General features: G+C 45.4%; 1 protein-coding gene across 5 annotated transcripts in view; it reads left to right on the top strand.

Moving 5' to 3' along the window:
- The window catches only part of LOC140728069 (anion exchange protein 3-like), a 222127-nt gene that overhangs the window by 85787 nt on the left and 110849 nt on the right, over positions 1 to 25491 (top strand). For all 5 annotated transcript variants that reach the window (XM_073046232.1, XM_073046233.1, XM_073046228.1 and 2 more), the window contains exons 7-10: positions 18552 to 18688; positions 20431 to 20611; positions 22353 to 22488; positions 24490 to 24679. In XM_073046232.1, coding sequence (XP_072902333.1) covers positions 18552 to 18688; positions 20431 to 20611; positions 22353 to 22488; positions 24490 to 24679 — 644 coding nt within the window. The remainder of the gene's footprint in view (positions 1 to 18551; positions 18689 to 20430; positions 20612 to 22352; positions 22489 to 24489; positions 24680 to 25491) is intronic.

The raw sequence follows: 25491 nt of genomic DNA, 5'->3' as shown, positions 1-25491 counted from the left end.
TCGTAAATCCCCAGATCAAAGGAGCTTTGGGTGAGGCATGAAGGAAACCTGCTATAAATGGATAACAAAGGGAAACCACTCCAGTGATTTGTATTATACCTTGTAAAATGGCTGTGTTTGTTAGTGGTCAGACCTCTGAGTCGTATGACCATTCATCCCCATCAAGTCTGCTGTACCATTCCATCAGGGCACTTTTATTTTCCCTCTCAACCCATTCTCCTGCCTTCTCCCCATAACCTTCAACATCCTCACTCAAGATCCTATCAATCTCTGCTTTAAAGATTAGGCATCCTTTCTTAAATATGGAGCTCAAAACTGCTCACAATACTGCAAAAGTGATCTGACCAATGCCTTATAAAGCCTCAGCATTACATCCTTGTTTTTATATTCTAGTCCTCTCGAAATAAATGCCACCATTGTATTTGCTTTCCTTACTGCCATCTCAACTTGCGAGTTAACCCTTAGGGAATCCTGCACTAGGACTCCCAAGTCCCTTTGCACCTCTGATTTATGAATTTGCTCCTCATTTATTGAAATAGTCTATGGGAGGTCTCTCCTACAGTGTTCAATGTCCTAAACTCCATCTGCTTTGTGAGTGGAGATATTCATTGCTGATTGCATAATGTTCAATTCTGTTTGGAGTACTGTGAGTGGTTCTAGGCCCCATCTCTAAGAGGAGATGCCTAGTCATTAAAACAGAGGTTGATAGGTTCTTGAGTGAGGGTGTCAAAGGTTATGGGGAAGAGGCAGGAGAATGAGGTTGAGAGGGAAAATAATAAAGCCATGATCAAATGGCAGAGCAAACTCAATGGGCCGAATAGCCTAAATTTGTTTGTAACTGCCTGCATCCACAAGACCTGGTCAGCATATAGGGTGAGTTGATAAATAGAGGGTTATGTTTCACCACCTAAGTACTTGGTATTGACCTCAAGTGAATAGACCTACCCTTGACATTCAACGACATTTCAATCATTCAGCTCAACACCACCAACATCCCAGGGTTACCACTGACCCGAAGGACAACCGGAACAGCCACATAACTACTGTGGCTACAAGAACAGGTCCAAGGCTGGGGATCCTGTCTGTGAGTGACTCCCCAATGCCTTTCCATTGTCTACAAGGTACAAGGCAAAAGTGTGATGGAATGTTTTCCATTTGCCTAGATGAAGGCAGCTCCAACTCTGTCAGGCCAACTTCGCAGGGCAAAACAGCTGCTTGATCAGCCCTCCATCTACCCAGAGCATTCGTTACCTCTTCTACTGGGAGATTATGGCTGTCTCCTTCTCTCCCACCCTTTGTCTCTTTTTTCTTCCTCCCTTCCTCACTCTCTCTCCTCATCCCTCTCACTCTCTCCCCCTCACTCTCTCCATTCCCATTCTCCTTTTTTCTCTCTCTCTCATTCTCTTCTGCCTCCCATTTCTCCCATCTCCCTCTCTCTAACTCACTCACTCTTTCTGTACTTCCCTCTCTCGCTTTCACATCCTCTCTTCTTTTCTCATTCTTCCCTCTCTCTCTCCCCTCCTGCTCTCTCTATCTGTATCTGTATGTCTCTCTCCCTGCCCTCTCTATCTCTCTCCCCCCACTCTATCACATGGATGTTGTTGACTCATAGATGCGTGTATTGGTGATATTGATTTGCACTCACTGAGTGAGACTGTAAATGACAGCTCATTGCCATCGGGTATTAGATGAAGGAGATGGTGAAGGGACCACTCAGGGTTGTGGTCACGTGTACACGATTGTTAGTGCACACACATCTGAATGTGTACAGTACATCTTTGTATGTACGTATCTGTCCAAATGGGAATAGTGGATTTTGTGTGCACATGTGACGATATATATGCATGCATTGGCATGCACGTGTGCACCATGTAATTACTGGTGCAGTAGAGTGACTCAATGTGTATGCATCATGTATGTGAGTGTGTACATATATTCACTTGTGTACATATATGTATGTTTTTATATATATGCGAACATGTGTACAGGCATGTGTGTTGACATTTGTATGCACGCATGTTTAGATGTGAGTACACACACATTTATAAATGTTGTGCATATGTACATAGGTGTGTGTAGCATGTGTCTGCCTGCTGTGTCAATCATGTGTGTATCTGTGCACGTGTGTATTACTGTATGTATGTGCACACGCACGTGTCTTCATTGGGAAACAGAGATATGGTTTGCACGTCCTTTCCCATCCTCTCCCACAGGAGCTGACCCATTCCTGATAAAGGGTCTCAGTTGCCTGTTCATTCCTCTTCATAGATGCTACCTGACCTGCTGACTTCCTCCAGCACTGTGTGTTCAAAGGTTCAATTTAATGTCAGAGGAATGTATACAATATACATCCTGAAATGCTTTTTCTTCACAAACATCCACGAAAACAGAGAAGTGCCCCAAAGAATGAACGACAGATAAACGAAAGAACCCCAAAGTCCCCCCCCCAGCTCCCCTCCCTCCCACATGTAAGCAGCAGCAAGCAACAACCCCACTTCCCCCACCAGCAAAAAATAGCATTGGCACTGCCACCGAGCACTCAGTGTGAGCAAAGCAACAGCAACGACACAGACTTGCAGTTACTTCACATTTCACCTGGTATTCGACATACCACAGGCTCTCTCTCTCTTCCCAATAAGGGAGAACGATGTGTCTCCATTTTCTCAGCAAGCTGGGAGATATAACAAGCAACTCACTGGTTTATGATGTTAAAAGTCCATTATGTCATTTTTTTCAAGCTCTCTGCTTGAAGATCACAAGGATTCCGAGTCTTCGGGCCCACGGGAGATATCCCAACTCCCCCAATGACACACGGGTCTCCTACCGTGACACCGCCCCTTGATCCGTCCGTCTCCAGAGCCCCAAGACCTTAGTTCTCCGAATTCAAACCAGACTCTCAGATTGAGCCTTTGGCGTGCCGAACAACCGCCAGTCCTAAAACCCCGAGTGCGGGTCCCATTCCCACAAAGAACCGTAGTCAGCGTGTAACTCCAGGTCAGGGTCTTCAAAAGAACCCTGAAAGGGAAAAATAAAGATATTAAAGATGGAAATAGAGCTGTTTCCAAAGATGCAAGCGAAGGAGTTACTATTTAGCGCCATCTTAACTTCGCTCTGCCTCCCAACTCTGTGTGTGTGTGTGTGTGTGTGTGTGTGTGTGTGTGTGTGTGTGTGTGTGTGTGTGTGTGTGTGTGTGTGTGTGTTTGTGTGTGTGAGTGTGTGTGTGTGTGTGTGTGTGTTTGTGTTCAAGATTTCCAGCATCTGTAGAATCTCTTGTGTTTATGTTTTACAGTGATGGGGTTGCAGCCTGCAGCAACCTTTCAGCCAATGAGTTTTCAGATGCCAACACACATTGACCATTTTCCGTTAATTCTCTAACCAATTAACTCTGTGCCATCTGATTATTGATCCCTCCTCTGAGAAGCATCTCCATCCAATTTACCCTCCCCAGAGCCTCAAATTCTTACACATCATAGTGAAATTTCCGAAGAAAGTGACATAGTGTGGACAATCTCTTCCATAACTAAGAATCTCTATCCATAAGACCATAAGACATAGGAGGAGAGTTAGGACATCAACCATCAAGTCTGCCATGCCATTTAACCAAGGCTGATTTATCGCCCCTCTCAACCCCATTCTCCTGCCTTCTCCCTGTAATCTTTGACATCTTTACTATTCATGAAACTATCAGCCTCTCCTTTAAATACACACTTCCCTACACCGTATTCTATGTGCCACTACTTTGCCCATTTTCCCAATCCATCCAAGTTATTCTCCAGGCTCACGACCTGCTCCTCCGCTTATCTTTGTATCCCTGGCAACAACTCAATGAATCATCTTTCACCTCCCCAGAGCCCTCACGTGCTTCCTGTAAGGTGGTGACCAGTGTCACAGAATGATTTCAGAACAGATGGAAGCACATAGTTTGTTGAGAGCTGACTACCTACCCGGCTTCTCTGATTCTTCCACCCTCTTTCCATCACTCTGGATTTACCGAGCTTCCATTTGAAATCTCTGCCCTAGCTGTGCTTTTCAGACGCCTTACATTGCATCTTTTCCCCTTTTATACGACCTCAATGTACTAATTGATGTAATGGTGGTGGAATAGTAGTGTAGTGGTTAGCGCAATTGCTTTACAGCGCCAGCAATCAGTGTTTGATTCCTGCCGCTGTCTGTAAAGAGTTGGTATGTTCTCTCCGTGGTGGTGTGGGCTTCCTTTGGGTGTTCCGCTTTCCTCCCACAATCTAAAGTAGTACAGGTTAAGGTTAGTAACTTGTGGGCATCATATGTTGGTGACAGAAGCATGGAGGTACTTGGGGGCTGCTCCCAGCACAATCCTCACTGATTTAATTAACACATTACGCTTTATGTCTTTTAACACATTACACTTCATGTTTTTTTTTAATTTTATTGAGATATAGCACAGAGTAAGCCCTTCCAGCCCTCCAAACTGCACCACCCAGCAATTCCTCGATTTAACCCTAGCCTAATGAAGAGACGATTTACAATGACCAATTACCTTTTTGGAAACAAGGACACCCACGTAGTCATAGGGAGAACATACAAACTCCTTACAGGCAGCAGCGGGAATTGAACCTGGGTCACTGGTACTGTAATACGTTGCTGGTGCTGTAAAGCGTTGTGCTTACCACTACCCTACCATGTGATGGGAATTGAACCTGGGTCACTGGTACTGTAATACGTTGCTGGTGCTGTAAAGCGTTGTGCTTACCTCTACCCTACCATGTGATGGGAATTGAACTTGGGTCACTAGTGCTGTAAAGCATTGTGCTACACACTACCCTACTGTGTGATGGGAATTGACCCGGGTCACTGGTACTGTAAAGTGTTGTGCTAAGCACTATACTACCGCAACATTCTTAAATTTTATGTTTCGATGTGACAAATAAAGCTCTCTTTGACCTACAGACTAATTTTTCTTAATGACATGCAAACAAAACCTTTTATCTTGGTACCTGTGACAGTAATATAGCTATTACCAATTACCACGCACTCTCTGTTAAAACAAACTATATGCCTCATGGCACTTTTACCAAACATTTTCATTCTCCTGGTTCCTTTCTCCTCTGACACTCTCTATGCTCTGTCTGTACCCTTCCTGACTTGAATGAGGAAGTGGAAGGGTGGGTTAGTAAGTTTTATGATCACATGAAGGTTAGTGATGGTATGGACAGCGTAGAAGGTTGTTGTGGGTTATAACGGGATATTGATAGGATGCAGACCTCAGCTAAGATGTGGCAGATGGAGTTCAATCCAGAGAAGTATGAAGTGAAGCAAGAGATGAGATTGGTGGGTCTTTGACCGATATCTTCTATCCTCTGTAGCCACAGGCAAGTAGCTAATGTTGTTCTGTTTCTCAGTAAGTGCACCAGGGATAATCCTAGGAACCATAGACTGGTGATTCTCACATCAGTGGTAGGGAAGTTACTGGAGAGAATTCTGAGGAATAGGATTAATGAGAATTTGGAGAACCATGGGCTAATCAGGAGTGCCAGCATGGCTTTGTATGGGGCAAGACATGTTGCACTAACTAATTGAGTTTTTGATAAGGTGATGAGGGTGGTTGATGAAAGTTGAGCAGTGGATGTTGTCTACATGGAGTTTAGTAAGGTGTTTGACAAAGTCCTCATGAGAGGCTCTATCAGAAGATTAAGATGTACAGTATAGGGTCCATGGTGAATTGGCTGTTTGGATTCAGAACTGGCTTGTCTACAGAAGACGGAGGGTGGTGGTTTAAGGGACTTATTCCAGCTGGAGGTCTGTGATCAGGGATCCGTGCTGGGACCTCTGCTGTCTGTGATGTGTTTCAATGACGTGGATGAAAATATAGATCAATGGGTTAGTAAGTTTGCAGATGATATAAAGATAGTGTAGAAGATTGGCAAAGAATACAGTGGGTTATAGGTCAGCTGCAGAGATGGGCAGAGAAATGGCAGATGGAGCTTTACCCTGGCAAATGTTAAGTGTTGCAACTTGGTAGCAAATGTAGAGAGACCTTTAACAGTGTTGACGAGCAGAGGTATCTTGGGGTCCAAGTTCATAGCTCCCTGTCAGTGGCTACACAGGGTGGTTAAGAATGCATATGGCATGATTGCCTTTATTAGTTGAGGCACTGAGTTCAAAAGTCAGGAAGTTATGTTACAGCTTTATCAAACTCTGGTTAGGCTGCGTCTGGAGTATTGCACACAGTTCTGGTCACACCATTATAGGAAGGGTGCTGAGGCTTTGGAAAGAGTTCAAAAGAGGTTTACCAGGTTTACACTCCGCAGCCTGGGCCTTCAATAATCAATTTGCGACTTCTGCTGCTGTGTTCTCGCCTGTTGCTAATTGTTGGAAAAAATTCCATTTAGAGATGTATTGATGAACTAAAAACAGGCTGAATGTCAAAAGCAGCAAGACAAAGTCATGTCCATCTGTTGGCATGAAGGCTGTGTCAGTACATCCCATGACTCAGGTCATTCACTAGTGATATTATCATTGCAATAGTCTGTCCTGTTTTAACTCTTCAATATTCGGCCTGTCCATAGCAATTCGTTCCCACATTTTACCCTAATTTCCAATCCTGGAATATAGAACAGTACATGGAGATGCAAGAGATTGCAGAATATGGAGCAACATAGACGTAGGAGCAGAATTAGGCCATTTGGCCCATCAAGTTTTCCTCCCCAATTGATCATGGCTGATTTCAAGTCAAGTCAAGTCAAGTCACTTTTATTGTCATTTCGACCATAACTGCTGGTACAGTGGTTAGTAAAAATGAGACAACGTTTTTCAAGACCATGGTGTTACATGACACAGTACAAAAACTAGACTGAACTATGTAATAAAAAAAACACAGTGAAAGCTACACTAGACTACAGACCGACACTGGACTGCATAAAGTGCACAAAAACAGTGCAGGCATTACAATAAATAATAAACAGGACAGTAGGGCAAGGTGTCAGTCCAGGCTTCGGGTATTGAGGAGTCTGATAGCTTGGGGGAAGAAGCTGTTACATAGTCTGGTCGTGAGAGCCCGAATGCTTCGGAGCCTTTTCCCAGACGGCAGGAGGGAGAAGAGATTGTATGAGGGGTGCGTGGGGTCCTTCATAATGCTGTTTCCTTTGTGGATGCAGCGTGTAGTGTAAATGTCCGTGATGGCAGGAAGAGAAACCCCGATGATCTTCTCAGCTGACCTCACTATCCGCTGCAGTGTCTTGCGATCCAAGATGGTGCAATTTCCGAACCAGGCAGTGATGCAGCTGCTCAGGATGCTCTCAATACAACCCCTGTAGAATGTGATGAGGATGGGGGGGTGGAAGATGGATTTTCCTCAGCCTTTGCAAAAAGTAGAGACGCTGCTGGGCTTTCTTTGCTATGGAGCTGGTGTTGAGGGGACCAGGTGAGATTCTCCGTCAGGTGGACACCAAGAAATTTGGTGCTCTTTACGATCTCTACCGAGGAGCCGTTGATGTTCAGCGGGGAGTGATCGCTCCGTGCCCTCCTGAAGTCAACAACCATCTCTTTTGTTTTGTTCACATTAAGAGACAGGTTGTTGGCTCTGCACCAGTCTGTTAGCTGCTGCACCTCCTCTCTGTAAGCTGACTCATCATTCTTGCTGATGAGACCCACCACGGTCGTGTCATCGGCGAACTTGATGATGTGGTTCGAGCTGTGTGTTGCAGCACAGTCGTGGGTCAGCAGAGTGAACAGCAGTGGACTGAGCACGCAACCCTGGGGAGCCCCCGTGCTCAGTGTGATGGTGTTGGAGATGCTGCTCCCGATCCGGACTGACTGAGGTCTCCCAGTCAGGAAGTCTAGGATCCAGTTGCAGAGGGAGGTGTCCAGGCCCAGTAGGCTCAGCTTTCCAGTCAGTTTCTGAGGGATGATTGTGTTGAATGCTGAACTGAAGTCTATGAACAGCATCCAAACGTATGTGTCTTTTTTGTCCAGGTGGGTTAGGGCCAGGTGGAGGGTGGTGGCAATGGCATCATCTGTTGAGCGGTTTAAGACGGTACGCAAACTGCAGGGGGTCCAGTGAGGGGGGCAGCAAGGTCTTGATATGCCTCATGACGAGCCTCTCAAAACACTTCATGATGATGGATGTAAGTGCAACGGGACGGTAGTCATTTAGGCAGGACACTGAAGACTTCTTTGGCACGGGGACGATGTTGGCAGCCTTGAAGCACTTTGGAATGGTGGCACTGCTCAGGGAGATGTTGAAGATGTCAGGGAGAACATCTGCTAGCTGGTCTGCACATCCTCTGAGCACTCTACCAGGGATATTGTCTGGTCCAGCAGCCTTCCATGGGTTGACCCTGCACAGGGTTCTTCTCACGTCGGCCACGGAGAGACACAGCACCTGGTCATTTGTAGGAGGGGTGGACTTCCTCACCACCATGTCATTTTCCGCCTCAAACCAGGCGTAGAAGTTATTCAGCGCATCTGGGAGGGAGGCATCACCTGCACAGTCAGGTGATGGTGATGTCCTGGATGCCCTTCCACATGTGCCGCGTGTCACCGCTGTCCTGGAAGTAACTGTGGATTAGCTGGGCATGTGCACGCTTTGCCCCTCTGATGGCTCGGGACAGTTTGGTCCTTGCTGTTGTTAAAGCTGTCTTGTCGCCTGCTCTGAAGGCGGAGTCGCGGGACCTCAGCAGCGCAGGCACCTCTGCGGTCATCCATGGCTTCTGGTTGGCACGTATAGTGATGGTCTTGGACAGAGTAACATCATCAATGCACTTGCTGATGTAGCTGGTCACTGATGCTGTGTACTCCTCTAAGTTGGTAGAGTCGTCATCGATTGCAGCCTCCCTGAACATGTGCCAGTCAGTGTTCTCAAAGCAGTCTTGAAGAGCAGAGATGGCACCTGCTGGCCAGGTTTTCACCTGCTTCAGAACTGGTCTGGAGTGCCTGACGAGCGGTCTGTATGCTGGGATTAGCATAACAGAGATGTGGTCTGAGTATCCGAGGTGGGGGCGGGGCTCTGCCCCGTACGCGTCGGGAATGTTTGTGTAAACCAGGTCCAACGTGTTCTCCCCTCTCGTTTCAAAGTCCACATACTGATGAAATGCACTGACTTAAGGTTCACGTGGTTAAAATCACCGGCGACAATAAACAGACCATCAAGGTGTGCGTCCTGAGGGATTTATATTCCCTCTCAACCCTATTCTTCTGCCTTCTCCCCATAACCTTTAATGTCCTCACTAATCAAGATCTTATCAAACTCTGCATTAAATATACCCAATGAATACATCTCCACAGCCATTCATAGCAATAAATTCCACAGTTTCACCTCTGCCTGGCTAAAGAAATTCCTCCTCATCTTTTGTTCCAAAGGGACATCCTTGTATTGTCTCTGGTCCTAGACTCTCCCACTATTGGAAATATCCTATCCATGTCCACTCAACATTCAGTCGGTTTCAATAAGATCCCACCTAATTCCTCTAAACTCCAGTGAGTACAGGCCCAGAGCCATCAACTCCTCCACGCACAAAGGTGCTGGATGAAGGAAAATGGACAATTGATACTGCAGATCCAAAACGCTGACTGTCCAGTTCCCTTCATAGATGCTGCCTGACCTGCTAAATCCTTAGAACAGTACCTGACATGAATAGGCCCTTTGGCCATAATGTCTGTGCTGAACATGAAGCCAATTTAACCTAATCCTATCTGCCTGCATATGCTTTATATCCCTCCATTTCCTGCCTGTTCACGGGCCTGCCTAAATGCTTCTTAAAGTTGCTATCATATCTGCTCCGAACAGATAGCACATTCTAGACACCTTGGCAACTTGGTTTATTACTGTCACATAATTCATTCATTTGAATGAATCACATGTGCTGAGGTTACATTTATTTTACATGCCATCTGGACCGAACCTGGATTACATCAGTGCAAAGAGGTAGTGCAATAACAGAATGCAGAATGAAGTGTTCACAATCAACTCATTCTCGGGATTATTTCTTTATTTTTGCACAATTTGTCTTCTTTTGCACATAGGTTGTTGGGCTTTGTTTAGTATAGTTTTTCATAAATGTTTATTTATGTATTTTCCAGTGAATGCCTACAAGAAAATACATTTCTAGTTAGCATACAGTGACTTCTACATACTTCAACAAATTACTTTGACTTCACTACAGCTAGAGAGAAAGTATAATGTATGCAGGCAATAAGCTGAATGTCATAATGAGGGAAATTGTGAGGTCAAGGGTCCTAGAGAATTGTCCAGTAGTCATGGAAGTTTACAGCATGGGAACAGGCTCTACGGCCCAACTGGCCAATGCCAAACTATGATGTCCCATCCAATCTATTCCCATTTCCCATGTTTGATCCAGTCTTATCGAGCGGGATAGAATCTGCCTTTGAGAATGGTGTTCACTTGAGCTCAAGAGCTGCAACATAAGACCCTGGTTCGACCACACTTGGAATATTGTGCAACACACACAAAATGCTGGAGGAAGTCAGCAGGTCAGGCAGCATCTATGCAAATGAATGAACAGTCGATGGCTTGGGCTGAGACCCTTCATCAGGACTTGGAGTTTGTATTCAGTCTGGTCACCTCATTTAGTAATGATGTGGGAGCTTTAGAGAGAGTGAAGAGGAGACTTACCGGGCGGGATGCTGCCTGGATTAGTGAGCATGTCTTATGAGGACAGGTTGAGCAAGCTAAGGCCTTTCTCTTGGAGCAAAGAAGCATGAGAAGTGACTTCATAGAGGTGTATAAGATGATAAGAGGCATAGATCAAGTGGATAGCCAAAGACTTTTCCCAGGGCAGGAATGTCTGATATAAAGAAGGCATAATTTTATGATGCAAACACGAGGAAATCTGCAGATGCTGGAAATTCAAGCAACACACACAAAATGCTGGTGGAACACAGCAGGCCAGGCAGCATCTGTAGGGAGAAGCACTGTTGATGTTTCGGGCCAAGACCCTTCGTCAGGACTAACTGAAAAGAAAGATAGTAAGAGATTTGAAAGTAGGAGGGGAGGGGGAAATGCGAAATGATAGGAGAAGACCAGAGGGGGTGGGATGAAGCTAAGAGCTGGAAAGGTGATTGGCAAAAGGGATTCAGAGCTGGAGAAGGGAGAGGATCATGGGACAGGAGGCCTAGGGAAAAAGAAAGGGGGAGGGGAGCACCAGAGGGAGATGGAGAATGGGCAGAGAGAGAAAAAAAAGGAGAGGAAGGGGGAGAAAACTAAATATATCAGGGATGGGGTAAGAAGGGGAGGAGGGGCATTAATGGAAGTTAGAGAAGTCAATGTTCATGCCATCAGGTTGGAGGCTACCCAGCCGGTATAAAAGGTGCTGTTCCTCCAACCTGATTGTGGCTTCATCTTGACAGTAGAGGAGGCCATGGATAGGCATCTCAGAATGGGAATGGGACATGGAATTAAAATGTGTGGCCACTGGGAGATCCTGCTTTCTCTGGCGGACCGAGCGTAGGTGTTCAGCGAAACGGTCTCCCAGTCTGCGTCGGGTCTCACCAATATATAAAAGGCCACACCGAGAGCACCGGACACAGTATACCACACCAGCCGACTCACAGGTGAAGTGTCACCTCACCTGGAAGGACTGTCTGGGGCCCTGATTGGTGGTGAGGGAGGAAGTGTAAGGGCAGGTATAGCACTTGTTCCGCTTACAAAGATAAGTGCTAGGAGGGAGATCAGTGGGAAGGGATGGGGGGGATGAATGGACAAGGGAGTCGCGTAGGGAGCGATCCCTGTAGAAGGCAGAAAGGGGGGGAGGGATAATTTTACAATGATTGGAGAAAAGTATAGGGAGGATGTTAGAGGTAATTTTTTTTTAAACACAGAGTGATGGGTGCATGGAACACCCTGTCTCATTATGACCTTGCACCTTATTGCCTGCCAGGAATGTTGGAGGCAGATACATTAGGGACATTTAATAAACTGGTAGATAGGCACTTTCCACTTGGCATAATTTACTTATTATTATTTAATTATTTATGGTTTTATATTGCTATATTTCTACACTATTCTTGGTTGGTGCGACTGTAACGAAACCCAATTTCCCTCGGGATCAAAGTATGTCTGTCTGTCTGGTAGAAAAATGAAGAGCTGTTTTGGAGTGGAAAGTTTAGATTGATTTTAGAGTAGGTTGAGAGTTCAACATAACATCATGGTTCTAAGTACCTGGACTGCGCTACAATGTTCTATAAAACACATTTAAACTTCCCCCATCATTTTAAAGCTATGTTCTCTGGCATTTGACATTTCCTCCCTGGGGGGAAAAGTTTGTCTTTAGCATATGGGAGGTCTGTTCAGGAGTTTTATACCAGTGAGGTAGAACAAGTCTCAGAGCCTAGTTCTTCTGACTGTTCAGGAGCCCTGGTAGACACCTGAGGAGTCTGTGCCTTGCTTTTAAGGAGGTAACAATGAGGTAAAGAGACTCTGCCCTGTGACACAATTGCCAATTATGACATCAGAGGAGCTAATGAGCACGTGAAGGTACAGCGTGACGGTGGAGAGTCAGATGGCCATCTCCACATGTGTCACATTGTGGAGACAGCATTCAACAAGAGCAATGGTCAAAGAGAAAGGACAGTAGAAGGCAGCACACCTTTCTGTGTCAACCCAGACCTCCCACAGTGGCTTTTGGCCAATGAGTCACCAGGGCGCTTATTCACGGTGGTGACAACGGAAATAGGTGTGGCCTGTATTGAGCGGGACCAAAGTAAACCCTTGTTCTCTAGATTGGAATCGTCCACTCATACACAGCCGGGAAGAGAAAAGCTGGCCACGTCCACTGTTGGTGAGATCCTACTGTGCACAGCTGGCCACCGAGTTCAACCTGCATTACAACAATGACTGGAATCCAAACGTAATTTCATGCATGGGAGGTACTTGGAGATGGTCAGTAAGCTGACTGAGATCCCCACCCCGTGAATTTCCTTGGTGAGTGCCAGCAGAAAGAGTCACAAGCAAGATTTCTGGGCAAGTTCCACCAGCGGTCGGACTGGTGTGGGCTCCCGTGTACGTTGAGCAGCTTGGGACGCAGCGCAGGAGTGGGGCGGGGTCTGGGCAAATCCTTCCTCCACCAGTACACAGGGAGTGAAGGTTAAGGTTCATGGGTCAGCTTTATTCACCATAGCTATTTACACGTGTTAGGAATTTCCCGTGGTGTGTGGAGCGACATGCACCAAAAAAATAACATTCAACAGTTATAAAGATAAAGTGTTATAGATCATAGAACATTACAGCGCAGTACAGGCCCTTCAGCTCGCAGTGCTGCGCCAACATTTTAACCTAGTCTTAGACCAGTCGACCCCTTCCATCGCACATGGACTATTTTTCTGCCATCTATCTGCCTACCTAAGAATTTCTTAGATACCCGTAATATATCTACGTCTACCACCACCCCTAGCTGGGTGTTCCATACACCCACCTCTCTCAGTTAAAAAATACATACCTCTTACATAACCCCCTCCCCCTATAATTTCCTTCAATCACCTCAAAATTATTCCTCCTTGTACTAGCCATTTCTGCCCTGGAAAAAAACTCTGGCTATCCAATTAAATGATATAAAGTTAGAAGTACAGATATAGAACAAAATGTGCATAAACACATAAATACCAGCTTGTATTTACAATGTAAACAATATCATAAAGTGTTTAGGGTGTCATGTATTAATGGGGATAATAGATAGAAGGTTGGGGGGTGGGGGAGGGACGAACTAGACTGGTTGATCAGATTAACAGCCCGGAGGAAGAAACACTTAAAATGGCATTAAATTTTATTTTAATAGACCTACAGCACTTTCCAAAAAAGGAGCTTTTGGAAAAGGCAGTTTGCAGGACGAGTAGTGTCTGCAATAATTTACCCGCTCACTTCTTTGTCCTGGACACATACAAGTCCTGCAGTGATGGCAGGCTGCAGCCAAAGACCCTCTTTGCTGTCCTGACAGTTTGCTGTGGTTTTTGTGTATTGTGGGAGGATTCCCGATCTGGAATTGCCAGACTGAATGAACCGACAGGAACTGTCCAGCAGGTCCATCAAATCTACTCAAGAGGCCAGAGTAACTCAGTGTTGTGGAAGGGACTTGTCTTGCTATTGTTGTCTTGTTGCCCTGGTTGTATTGTCCTGCTGAACACTGTGGGCATGTTATGATGATGACAGAATGTGTGTTGATAGTAGGAGGCTACCTCAGCACATCCTTGGGTGTGTTGGTTGTTAATGCAAACAGCACATTTCATTGTTTTGGTGTACATGTGATAAATAAACTTGAATCTAAGTCTGAATCTGAATCAGAATGTATGGGTTGGGTGGTATCTTTGATTTATGCTTTCTGCTTCACCAAGGTGAGAAGGGTAACAGAGTCCTTAGAGAGGAGCGCAGATGACAGGCTCCTCATCTGCAACACCATTCCAAATGAACTGGCAGGAATAGACCCGCTGGTCCACAAAGTCTACTCCACACTTCAGTCATAGCCTCACCGTCCATTTCCCACCATAGATACTGCCTGACTCGTTGAGTTCCTCCAGCATCTTGTTTGTTGCTCCAGATTCCAGTGTCTTGCAGTCTCTTCTCTCTAAAATCCTCAAAAATGTGTTTGTAGCAGGAGTCTACATTCTACATTTCCACATTAAATGTACCTTCAAATTCTATGTTCTAATAAGAAACTCTTAGGAGGGCACACATGCGATGTTTGGCTATGTAGGAAGGAAGGGTTAGATTGATCGTGGAGTAGGTTAAAAGGTTAGCACAACATTGAAAGAGCCTGTACCATGCTGTAATGTTTCACTCTCACTCACCACTTTAATAGGAACCTCTTGTACCTAATAAAGTGGCCATTGAGTGCATGTTCATGGTCTTCTGCTGCTGTAGCCCATCCACTTCAAGTTTTGAAGTGTTGTGCATTCAGAGATGCTCTTCTGCAAACCACTGTTGTAACGTGTGGTTATTTAAGTCACTGTTAGCTTGAACCAGTCTGGCCATTCGCCTCTGACCTCTCTCATTAACGAGGCATTTTCACCCACAGAACTGCTGCTTGCTGGATGTCTTTGTTTCTCGCACCATTCTCTGTAGACTGTTGTGCATGAAACTCTCAGGAGATCAGCAGTTTCTGAGATACTCAAACCACCCCATCTGACACCAACAATCATTCCATGGTCAAAGTCACTTAGATCACATCCCTTCCCCATTCTGATGTTTGGTCTGAACAATAACTGAACCTCTTGACCATGTTGGCATGCTTTTTATGCATTGAGTTGGTGCCATGTGATTGGCTGAATAGATATTTGCATCAGTGTACCTAATAAAGTGGTCACTAAATATATGTTCTACTGTGCTGCTGTTACAAAAAGCTAATCTTCATGGAACTTATACCCTGTGTACAGTTTGGGCTCCTCATTTTGGAAAAGATATACTGACATTGGAGAGGGTTCAGAGAAGATTCACAAGAATGATTCCAGGAATGAAAGGGTTACCGTTTGAGGAATGTCTGGCAGCTCTTGGGCTGTATTCCCTGGAGTTCAGGAGAATGAGGGGGGATCTCATAGAAACATTCAGAATGTTAAAAGGCCTGAACAGATTAGATATGACAAAGTTATTTCCCATGGTAGGGGAGTCTAGGACAAGAGGGCACGACTTCAGAACTGAAGGACATCCATTTAGAACAGAGACGTGGAGAAATTAGTTTAGTCAGAGGGTAGTAAATCTGTGGAATTTGTTGCCACGAGCATCTGTAGAGGCCAAGTCATTGGGTGTATTTAAGGCAGAGATAGAGAGAGGTTCTTGATTAGCCGGGGCATCAAAGGGTAAGGGGTGAAGGCAGGGGAGTGGGGGTGACTGGAAGAACTGGATCAGCCCATGATTGAATGGCAGAGCAGACTCGATGGGCCAAATGGCCTGCTTCTGTTCCTATATCTTATGGTATGGCTGCTGATAGCAACAATACACTTGAACACTAGGGGGTGTTACAAAAACATAGACCATAACAGCACAGTACAATACAGATAGAGGTGTACAAGATGATAAGATCTATATCAACTGGACAGCCAGAGACTTCGTTCCAGGGCAGAAATGGCAAATATGAGAGGGCAGAAGTAGAATTTTTACACTGCCAGGGGTAGTGGTAGAGAGTTTTATTAGGAAAATTTAAGGAACTCCTGTATACAGTAGGCATATGGATTATAGAAAACTGGAGAGTTATGCAGGAGGAAGGGTTAGATTGATCCCTCAATTTAGGTTAAAATGTTGGCACAACATTGTGGGCCAAAGGGCTTTTGCTATGCTATAGTGTTCTATGTTCTATAAATTTTCTTTAAACTTTGTTAATATTGGTTAACTGGAGGAGCTGGTTTATTATTGTCTCATGTACTGAGTTACAGTGAAAAACTTATTTTTTTGCATACCAGCCATTTCATTACAACAGTGTATTGAGGTAGAGCAAGAGAAAACAATAACAGAATGCAGAATAATGAGTTACAGTTACAGAGAAAGTGAAGTGCAGGTGGACAACAAGATGCAAGGTCATAATGAGGTAGATTGTGAGGTCAAGAATCCATCTTACTGCACTAGGGGACTGTTCAATTGTCTTATGATGGGATAGACCCTGTCCTTGAACATAGTGGTATGTGCTTTCAGACTTTTGCATCTTCTGCTGATGGAGAGGGGAGACGAGAGAATGGGGTGGGTGGGGGTAGTTGATTATGCTGTCAGTTTTACCAAGGTAATGAGAGGTGTGGACAGAGTCTGTAGAAGGGATACTGGTTTCCGTGTGGTGTAAATCTGTATCCACAACTTTCTGCAGTTTTGTTGTGGTCACAGACAGAGCAATTGCCATACCAAATCGTTATGATACTGAATGGGATGTTTTCTATGGTGCATTAATAAAAATTGCTGATGGTCGAAGGGGACATACCAAATTCCTTCAGCCTCCTGAGGAAGCAGAGGTTTTCTTAGTTGTGATGTCTACGTGGTTGGACCAGGACAGGCTACTGGAGATGTTTATTTGTAGGAACTTGAAGCTCTGAACCTTTTTGACTTCAGCACCATTGATGAGCGTGTGCAACACATCCATTTGTCCATCTAAGAGTCTCTGAAAACTCCCCAATGTCTGCCTCTACCTCCACCCCAGCAGCACATTGCTTGCGCCCAGCATCCTCTGTGTAAAAAAAATAACTTACCCCTGACATCACCGCTATACTTTCTTCCAACCACCGTAAAATTATACCCCAGTTCTGTATGCCATTTCCACCCTGGAAAAAAGTCTCTGGCTATCCACTCGATCTATGACTCTTATCTCTTGTAAACCTCTATAAAATCACCTCTCATCCTCCTACACTCCAAAGAGAAAAGCCCTAGCTCACACAGCCTATTCTCATAAAACATGCTGGCTAATCCAGGCAGTATCCTGGTAAATCTCCTCTGCACCCTCTATAAAGTGAACAGAATTGAACACAAAATTCCAAGTATGGTTAAACCAGAGTTTCATAGAGATGCAATATTACCTTGTGGCTTTTGAACTCAATCCCCTCACTAATGAAGGTCTATATACCACATGTCTTCTTAATAACTATGTCAATCTGCACAGCAAATTTGAGGGATATTTGGACATGGATGGCAAGATCCCTCTGTTCGTCTACACAGTTAGGAATCCTGCCATTAATCCTGTATTCAACTTTCTGATTTTAACTCCATCTGCCACTTCTCAGCCCAGCTCTGCATCCTATCAATGTCTTGTTGTAACCTACGGCAACCTTCTACACTGCACTTTCCTCCCACATCCCAAAGACTTGTCAATTGGTTGGGTTCATTGGCCACTGTCAATTGTACCCCCATAAGATATATTAGAAAACATGTCTTATGAGGAAAGGTTGAGCAAGCACTCTTTGGAGTGAAGGAGGATGAGGGGCGACTTGATAGGGATGTACAAAATTATGAAAGCCATAGGGAGAGTGGACAGTTAGCACTTCTTTCCCAGGGGAGCAATGGCCAAAACCAGTGAACGCCCACTTTAGTATGAGCGGAGAGAAGTTTAAGGGAGATGACAGAGTTAAGTTTATTACACAGAGTGGTGGATGTGTGGAACACCCAACTGGGGGTGGAGGTAGAGGCTGATACATAGGGGATATAGAGAGATATGGATGATAGAAAAATGTAGGGTTATAGGCTGGGAAGGATTAGATTAACTGTGTTGGCATAACATCATAAACCAAAGGGCCATACTGTTCTATGTATTATGTATGGAGGTAAATGGCAGAATCTGAGGGCTGTGTGTAGTAGGTTAGGGGTGGGAGAGTTTCCATGCTTATAATGTCACAGCATGGAAACAGGCCTTTTGGCCCAACCAGTCCACAACAAATATATATGCTAATCCCATTTGGCCATATCCCTCCAAGTTTTTCTATCACATGCATGGCCAAGTCTCTTTTAAGGAAAATGGGGGTAGAACAAAACAGGGTCCATGTAGGACTCTAGTAAATGGGCAGTGGACAGGTGGTTGCTAGTCAGGGTGGAGGTTGGCTGAAGGGCCTGTTTCTGAGCAGACTGACTTCATGTTTCTCTCTGCTGTCTTCTTCACCCATAGGCCACAGGTTTGAGGACAACCCTGGAGTTCGTCGGCATCTGGTCAAGAAACCTTCAAGAGGGCAAATGAGTAAAAAGGGTAGCAAGATGCCAGTGCCCAGTGTGAAGAAGATTCAGCAAGACCGGAAGCCCCACGAGGTAGGGGGCACCATACTGCACTCCGCGACACTTTCTCGAATTCACAAGGGTGTTGATACAATGGGTGGCTTCAGTCTTTTCCCCAGAGTAGAGGAGTGCAAAACTAAAGTGTACAGGATTAACAGCAACACACAAAATGTTGGTGAACTCAGCAAGCCAAGCAGCATTCTTGGAGAGGAATACAGTCAATCTTTCATTAATACTAGAAAGGAAAGGGACAGAGGTCAGAATAAGAAGGTGGTGGGAGGGGGAGGAGTACAAGCTGGAAGGTGGAAAAGAGCTGAAGAAGAAGGAGAGTGGACCATGGAAGAAAGGAAAGGAGGAGGATCACCAAAGGGAGATGATGGGCAAGTGAGAAGTGCTGAGAAGGAAATCAGAATGAGGAGTAGAAAAAGAGAGAAGAGGGAGGGGTGAGAAATTACCATTAGTTCAAGAAATCGACCAGCATGCCATCAAGTTAGAGGCTACCCAGACCGAATATGAGATGTTGCTCCTCCAACCTGAGTGTGGCCTTATCATAACGGTAGAGGAGGCCATAGATCGACATGTCAAGTGGGAATGGGAAGTTGAATTGAAATTGGTGGCCACTAGGAGATCCTGCCTTTTGTTTCTGTCTGGAAAAAGGTGCTCAACAATGCTGTCCTCCCCAGTCTACATTGGGTCACATCAACGTAGAGGGTGCTGCACTGGGAGAACCAGGTACAGTAGGTGACACCGACAGACTCACAGGTGAACAGTTGGCTCACCCAGAAGGACTGTTTGGGGCCCTGATGGTGGTGAGAGATGAGGTGTAGGAGCAGGTGTAGCACTTGTGCCCCTTGCTAGGTGGGATGAGTGGGACTAACATAGGTCCTCACAGAAAACTGAGAGTGGCGGGAGGGACAGATGCATTTTGTGCTCTAATCCCAACATTACAGAGAATGATGTGCTAGATATGGAGGTTTCTGGGTTGGTTGGTAAGCTGGATACAGAGGCTTGTGGGTACAGGATTAATGTGAGAGGGGAAAGATTTAAAGTGGACCCGAGAGGCAAGCTTTTCCACATAGAGGGTTCGTGGGTATGTGTGGAACAAGTTGACAGAGGAGATGGTAGAGGTGGGTGTACCATTACAACATCTAAAAGATATTTGGACAGGAAAGGTTTAGAGGGATATGGGCCAAATACAGACAAATGGAAGTAGCCCGGGAAGGAAGCTTGGTCAGAATCAGATTCAGAGTCAATGTCACTGGCATTGGTCATGAAATTTGAGGCAGTTGTACAGTAATATAAAAATAAATAATTATTACAATAAAAATAAATGAACAAATAGTGCAAAAGAGGAATAACAAGATATGGATCATAGACCGTTCAGAAACCTGATGGCAGAGAGGAAGAAGCTGTTCTAAAACATTGAGTATGTGTCTTCAGGCTCCTCTGCCTTCTCTCTGATGATAGTAATGAGAAGAGGGTATGTCCCAGATGGTGTGGGTTCTCAATGATGAATGAACCTTTTGAAGTAATGTTCAGTGGTGGAGGCTAGTGCCCAGGTGGAGTTGGCTGACTGAGTCTACAACTGAGCCTCTTACGATCCCATGCCTCCGTAGCAGATGGTGATGGGCCATACCAACTCAGACGAGTTGGGCCAAGGGGCTTGCATCTGTGCTGTAGAACTCTGACCTGCCTGGCCAGTTTAGAGAGTGGGGAGGTGGGTTCATTGCATTCCACCCCCTTACCCACAGCCCTGTCTCCATGCCTTTGTGCAGGTCTTTGTCGAGCTGAACGAACTGGTAGTGGACAAGAACAATGAGATGACCTGGCAGGAGACAGCACGGTGGATCAAGTTCGAGGAGGACGTGGAGTCAGAGACGGACCGGTGGGGGAAGCCGCACGTGGCCTCATTGACCTTCCGGAGTCTACTGGAGCTGAGGAAGACCATCGCTCAAGGTCAGCCCCAACTCACTGACTTAGCCAACCCTTCCATCATAAGGCCACTCCATCATCAAGGTCATTGAATCAACGGGAGTCAGAATCCGAATCAGGTTTACTATCCTGGACTTAGATGATGTGAAATTTGATTTGATAAAGATAAAGGTTAGCTTTGTGTGTCACATGTCCCTCGAAATGCACCATTCGTGTCAACAACCAACACAGTCCAAGACTGTGCTTGGTCAGCTGGCAAGTGTTATCACACTTCTGGCACCAAAATAGCATGCCACAACTCACCAACCCCAACCGCAAACCGTGTCTTTGGAATGTGGGAGGAAACCGGAGTACACCCAGAGAAAACACACACAACATGGGATGAGCATACAAACTCCTTACAGACAGTGGTGGAGAGTGACTCCGATTGCTGACACTTTAAAGCATGAAGCTAACTGGTACACTACTGTAATACTGTAATAGTGATGTGTCACTATTGTGTTGTTATTCAATGCACTGCAAAGATAAAGTGTTACTATAAATTGCAAAATAAATAGTGCAAAGAAAAGGATTAGTGAGGTAGTGTTCACGGGTTCATGAACTGTCCAGAAATCTGATGGTGGAGAGGAAGAAGCTGTTACTAGGAAGTTGAGTGTGTGCCGTCAGGCTCGTTTACCTCCTTGCAATGGTAGTTATGAGAAGAGGGTATGTCCTGGATGGCGAGGGTCCTCAGTGATGAATGCTGCCTTCTTGAGGCACCAAGTGTTGAAGATCTCCTTGATGCTCCCAACATCGATGTATACTAACAGGACAATATGGTAGCATAGCAGTGAGCGTAACACTTTGAGTTCAATTCCCACTGCTGTCTGTAAGGGGTTTGTATGTTTTCCCTGTCACCGTGTGGGTTTTCTCCAAGCATTCCGGTTTCTTCCCACATTCCCTCGGGATCAATAAAGTATGTCTGTCTGTCTGTCTGTCAAAGATGTGCAGGTTAGGGTGAGTGGGTTGCGGGCATACTAATTCAGTGCAAAAAGCATGGTGATACTTGCAGGCAGCCCCCAACACACCTTTGGATTGTCTTGGCTGCTGATGCAAACGATGCAATTCACCATATGTTTTGATGTACATGTGACAGATAAAGCTAATCTTTAATGCCTAACAGTGCCAGTGGCCCAGGTTCAATTACCACTGCTGTCTGTAAGGAGTTTGTACTATATATTCTCCCTGTGACTGCATGGGTTTCCTCCAAGTGCTCTGGTTTCCTCCCACATTCCAAAGATGTATAGGTTAGGGTTAGTAAGTTGTAGGCATGCTACAGTGGTGCAGAAAGCATAGCAATGCTTATGGGCTGTTCCCAACTGCACAACCTTGGACTGGTTTGGTCATTGGTGCAAAACAAAATCTTTCACTGTGGGTGTCAGGAAATGTAGAGGAGCTTGACCCAAAAGCAGAGCAGCAGAGGTGATTAAGCAGTGAGCGATAACTTTAATAACAAACTGCCAAGCAACAAGCCACAAGGGGCCACCAAACAAGAGAGAACAGATATGAGGCAACAAGGCTGGTTAGGAGCAACTGGTTGAGGCTGGCAAGTTCAAAGGGTGAACAAGGACTGTGGATGAGAGCTGAGTTCTAATAGGCAGCAGGTGACTCCTGTTAGTTGGATGGAGATCAGGAGCTGCCTACCTGTGCAGGCCTGACAGTGTGTTTTGATGCACGGGTAACAAATAAAGCTCATCTGGTAAAATCTGATCCATGACTCTCACAGGGGCAGTGCTGTTGGACCTGGAGCAGAAGACTTTACCTGGAATTGCTCATCTCGTGGTGGAAACCATGGTCATCACGGACCAGATCAAAGCCGAGGACAGAACTAATGTACTGAAAGCCTTACTGGTCAAACACAGGTACGAGTATGGGACACATTGATCACACTTGGAGCTGGGTCCATGAGCGTTGAGGGAATCTAAACAAGAGGTTCGGGGGATTGTATGTAGAATGACAGATCCCCAGGGTAGGCTCTAATCCAGATTTATAAAGAGAACAACAGATCGCTGGGAGTGGGTTACAGGCTGGGATTTAATCCAAGGGGGTTTTATATATAGAATAACAGATCTGGAGGTTTTATATACAAGATAGATCCTGGGAGAGGGTTACAGGCTGGGATCTAATCCAGGGGTTCTGGTTCATTTATATGTAGAAAAGCAGATTCTCAGGAATGGGTTACAGGCTGGGATCAACAATTCAGATTCCCAAGAGTCACAAGCTGATCAAACCCGTGGTTTCAGGGGGTTTTGTATAGAATAACACATAACTGGATGTTAGTTTCATGTTGAGATCTAATTGATGTTTTCAGGGGCTTTCTCTTAAGAATACTAGATCCCAGGAGCGTTACAGGCTGGGATCTAACCAAAGCGTTAAGGGAATTATATATAGAATACAGATCCCCATATAGGTTAGAGGCAGTAATCTTATTGAATGTTCCATGATGGAATTAATTATAAAAACAACAATGGCTGGGTATGAGTTACAGGCTGGAATTGATGTGTTATTGGCATTTATGTAAAAGATTACAGATGCCCAAACTGGAACCTAATCAAAGGGTTCAGAAGGATGAGAGTTAAGTGAACCTTAGGATGATCTTACAGGATTCAACAGACTGGATATGGGGAGGATGTCTCCCTGGCTGCAAAGTTTAGAACCAGGGTACCATAAGACACTGGAGCAGAATTAGGCCCGTCAAGTCTGCTTTACCATACGATTATGATTTATTTTCTCTCTCAACCCCATTCTCCCGCCTTTTCTCCATAACCTTTGACGCTCTTACTAATCAAGAACATATTGACCCCTGCTTTAAATATACCAAATGACTTGCCTCTTCAGCCATCTGTGACGATGAATTCCACAGATTCACTACACACTGGCTGAAGAAATTCCTCCACATCTCATCTCTTCTATTCTGAGGCCGTGCCTGCTGGTCCTAGACTCCACAAATATAGGAAACATCTTCTCTACGTCCACTCTATCTAGGCCATTCAATATTCAGTTGCAATGAAATTCCCCCCTCATTCTTCTAAACTCCAGTGAGCACAGTCCCAGCATGATCAAACACTCCTCATACGATAACCTTTTCATTCCTGGGATCATTCTCATGAGCCACCTCTGAGCCTCTCCAATGCCAGCACATCCTTTCTTCAGTAAGGGACACAAAACTGCTCACAATACTGACCAATGCCTTATAAAGAGTCAGTATTAACATTTACAGAATAAAGGACAGCCCATTTAGGGCCGAGGAGATTCTTTTTTTTCATTCAGAGGGCAATGAATCTTTGGGATTTACTAACCCAGTGATTGGTGGAGATACAGATACTAAGTTTATTCAAACAGAGGTTGATGGTTTTTTGACATTAGAGAGTCAAGGGAGATGAGAATAGTGCAGGAAGATGGTGAAGATCCATGACTTCTAATGGATGGCAGAGCACACTTGTACACAGCTAAAAGATTCAGACGTACATTAAAACATACAGTGAAATGCATTGCTTTGGTTGGTGACTAACACAACACAAGGATGTACCGAGGGCAACCCACAAACGTTGCCAAACATTCTGGCACCAACAACAAGTCCCTATCCCATCCCTTCCACCAACACACACAGGTCTCCAACTCCAGGACAAACTATTTCCAGGTCTCCAGTCCTTGGTCCCAGAGTCTCAGATACGTAGATATCGCACATTTAACCTTGGACTTCAACCAAGGACTTGCTGTTCATGGGCTTTACCTTTGGCCTCAACTTCTGGACTCTCATGGAGCTTTGAACCCAAGCACCCAGGCCCTCATGACTCCTCCGTGACACCTTCAGCCCCTATGTGCCCTTGAGCCTCTAATCTAAGCTACCACCTCTGTTCCAGCCACCCGAATGATGAAAAGGAGGGAAGTTTCTTCCCTCGGTCTGGAAATTCTAACATGTCCTCTGTCCTGACTGGCTACCAAGTTCACCAAGAAGACAATCTCTTCAAAGACCCCTTCGTCACCGTGCCGCTTATGGGAGAGGAGCATGACAAGACTCAGGACCCCAAAAACATGGAGGCCGACACACAGGTGAGTCCATCCTGTGATTTTTGGAAAGGGAGTGGACACAGTGAGAGAAGAGATGGTGGTATAGTGGGCAGTGAATAGACAGGAAGGGCTCAGGAGTATGTTTCTGTGCTGCAGTGATCCAGGACTCTATGATGAAGGTTATCTAAGATTATAAGGACCTAGATGGACTGGGGAATGGGCCAATGAATGTCAGATTATTTTATTTTTAAGAAATTATTTATTCATTTACGGATGTGGGCATTGCCAGCTAAGCCAGCATTTATCGCCCCTCCCTGGTTGCCCTTCCCCATCAGAAGGTGCTGATGAGCTGTCTTCTTGAACCGCTACAGTCCCTGAGGTGAAGGTACACTCACAGTGCTGTTGGAGAGGGAAATCCATGATTTTGACCCAGCAACAATGAAGGAACGGCGATATGTTTCCAAGTCAGAATGATGAGTGACTTGGAGGGGGATACTTGATGGTGCTCCCAGGTATCTGCTTTTCTTGTCCTTCTAGATGGTAGTGGTCGTGGGTGTGGAAGGTGCTGCCTTAGGAACTTTGGTGTGTTGTTGTAGTGCATCTTGTAGATAGCACACACTGCTGCAACTGTTCATTGATGATGGAGGGATTGGATGCTTGTGGAAGGGGTACCAATCGAGTGGGCTGCCTTGTACTGGCTGGTGTCAAGCTTCTTGAGTGTTGATGGAGCTGCACTCATCCAGGCGAGTGGCGAGTATTCCATTACACTCCTGACCTGAGCCTTGTAGATGGTGGACAGGCTTTGGGGAGTCAGGAGGCGAGTTACATGTTGCAGGATTCCTAGCCTTTGACCT

This window comes from Hemitrygon akajei, chromosome 5 (assembly GCF_048418815.1).
Source record: "Hemitrygon akajei chromosome 5, sHemAka1.3, whole genome shotgun sequence".
Lineage (NCBI taxonomy): Eukaryota > Metazoa > Chordata > Chondrichthyes > Myliobatiformes > Dasyatidae > Hemitrygon > Hemitrygon akajei.
Note: the sequence above shows the minus strand (reverse complement) of the source record. Positions and strands in the feature narration are given on the sequence as shown.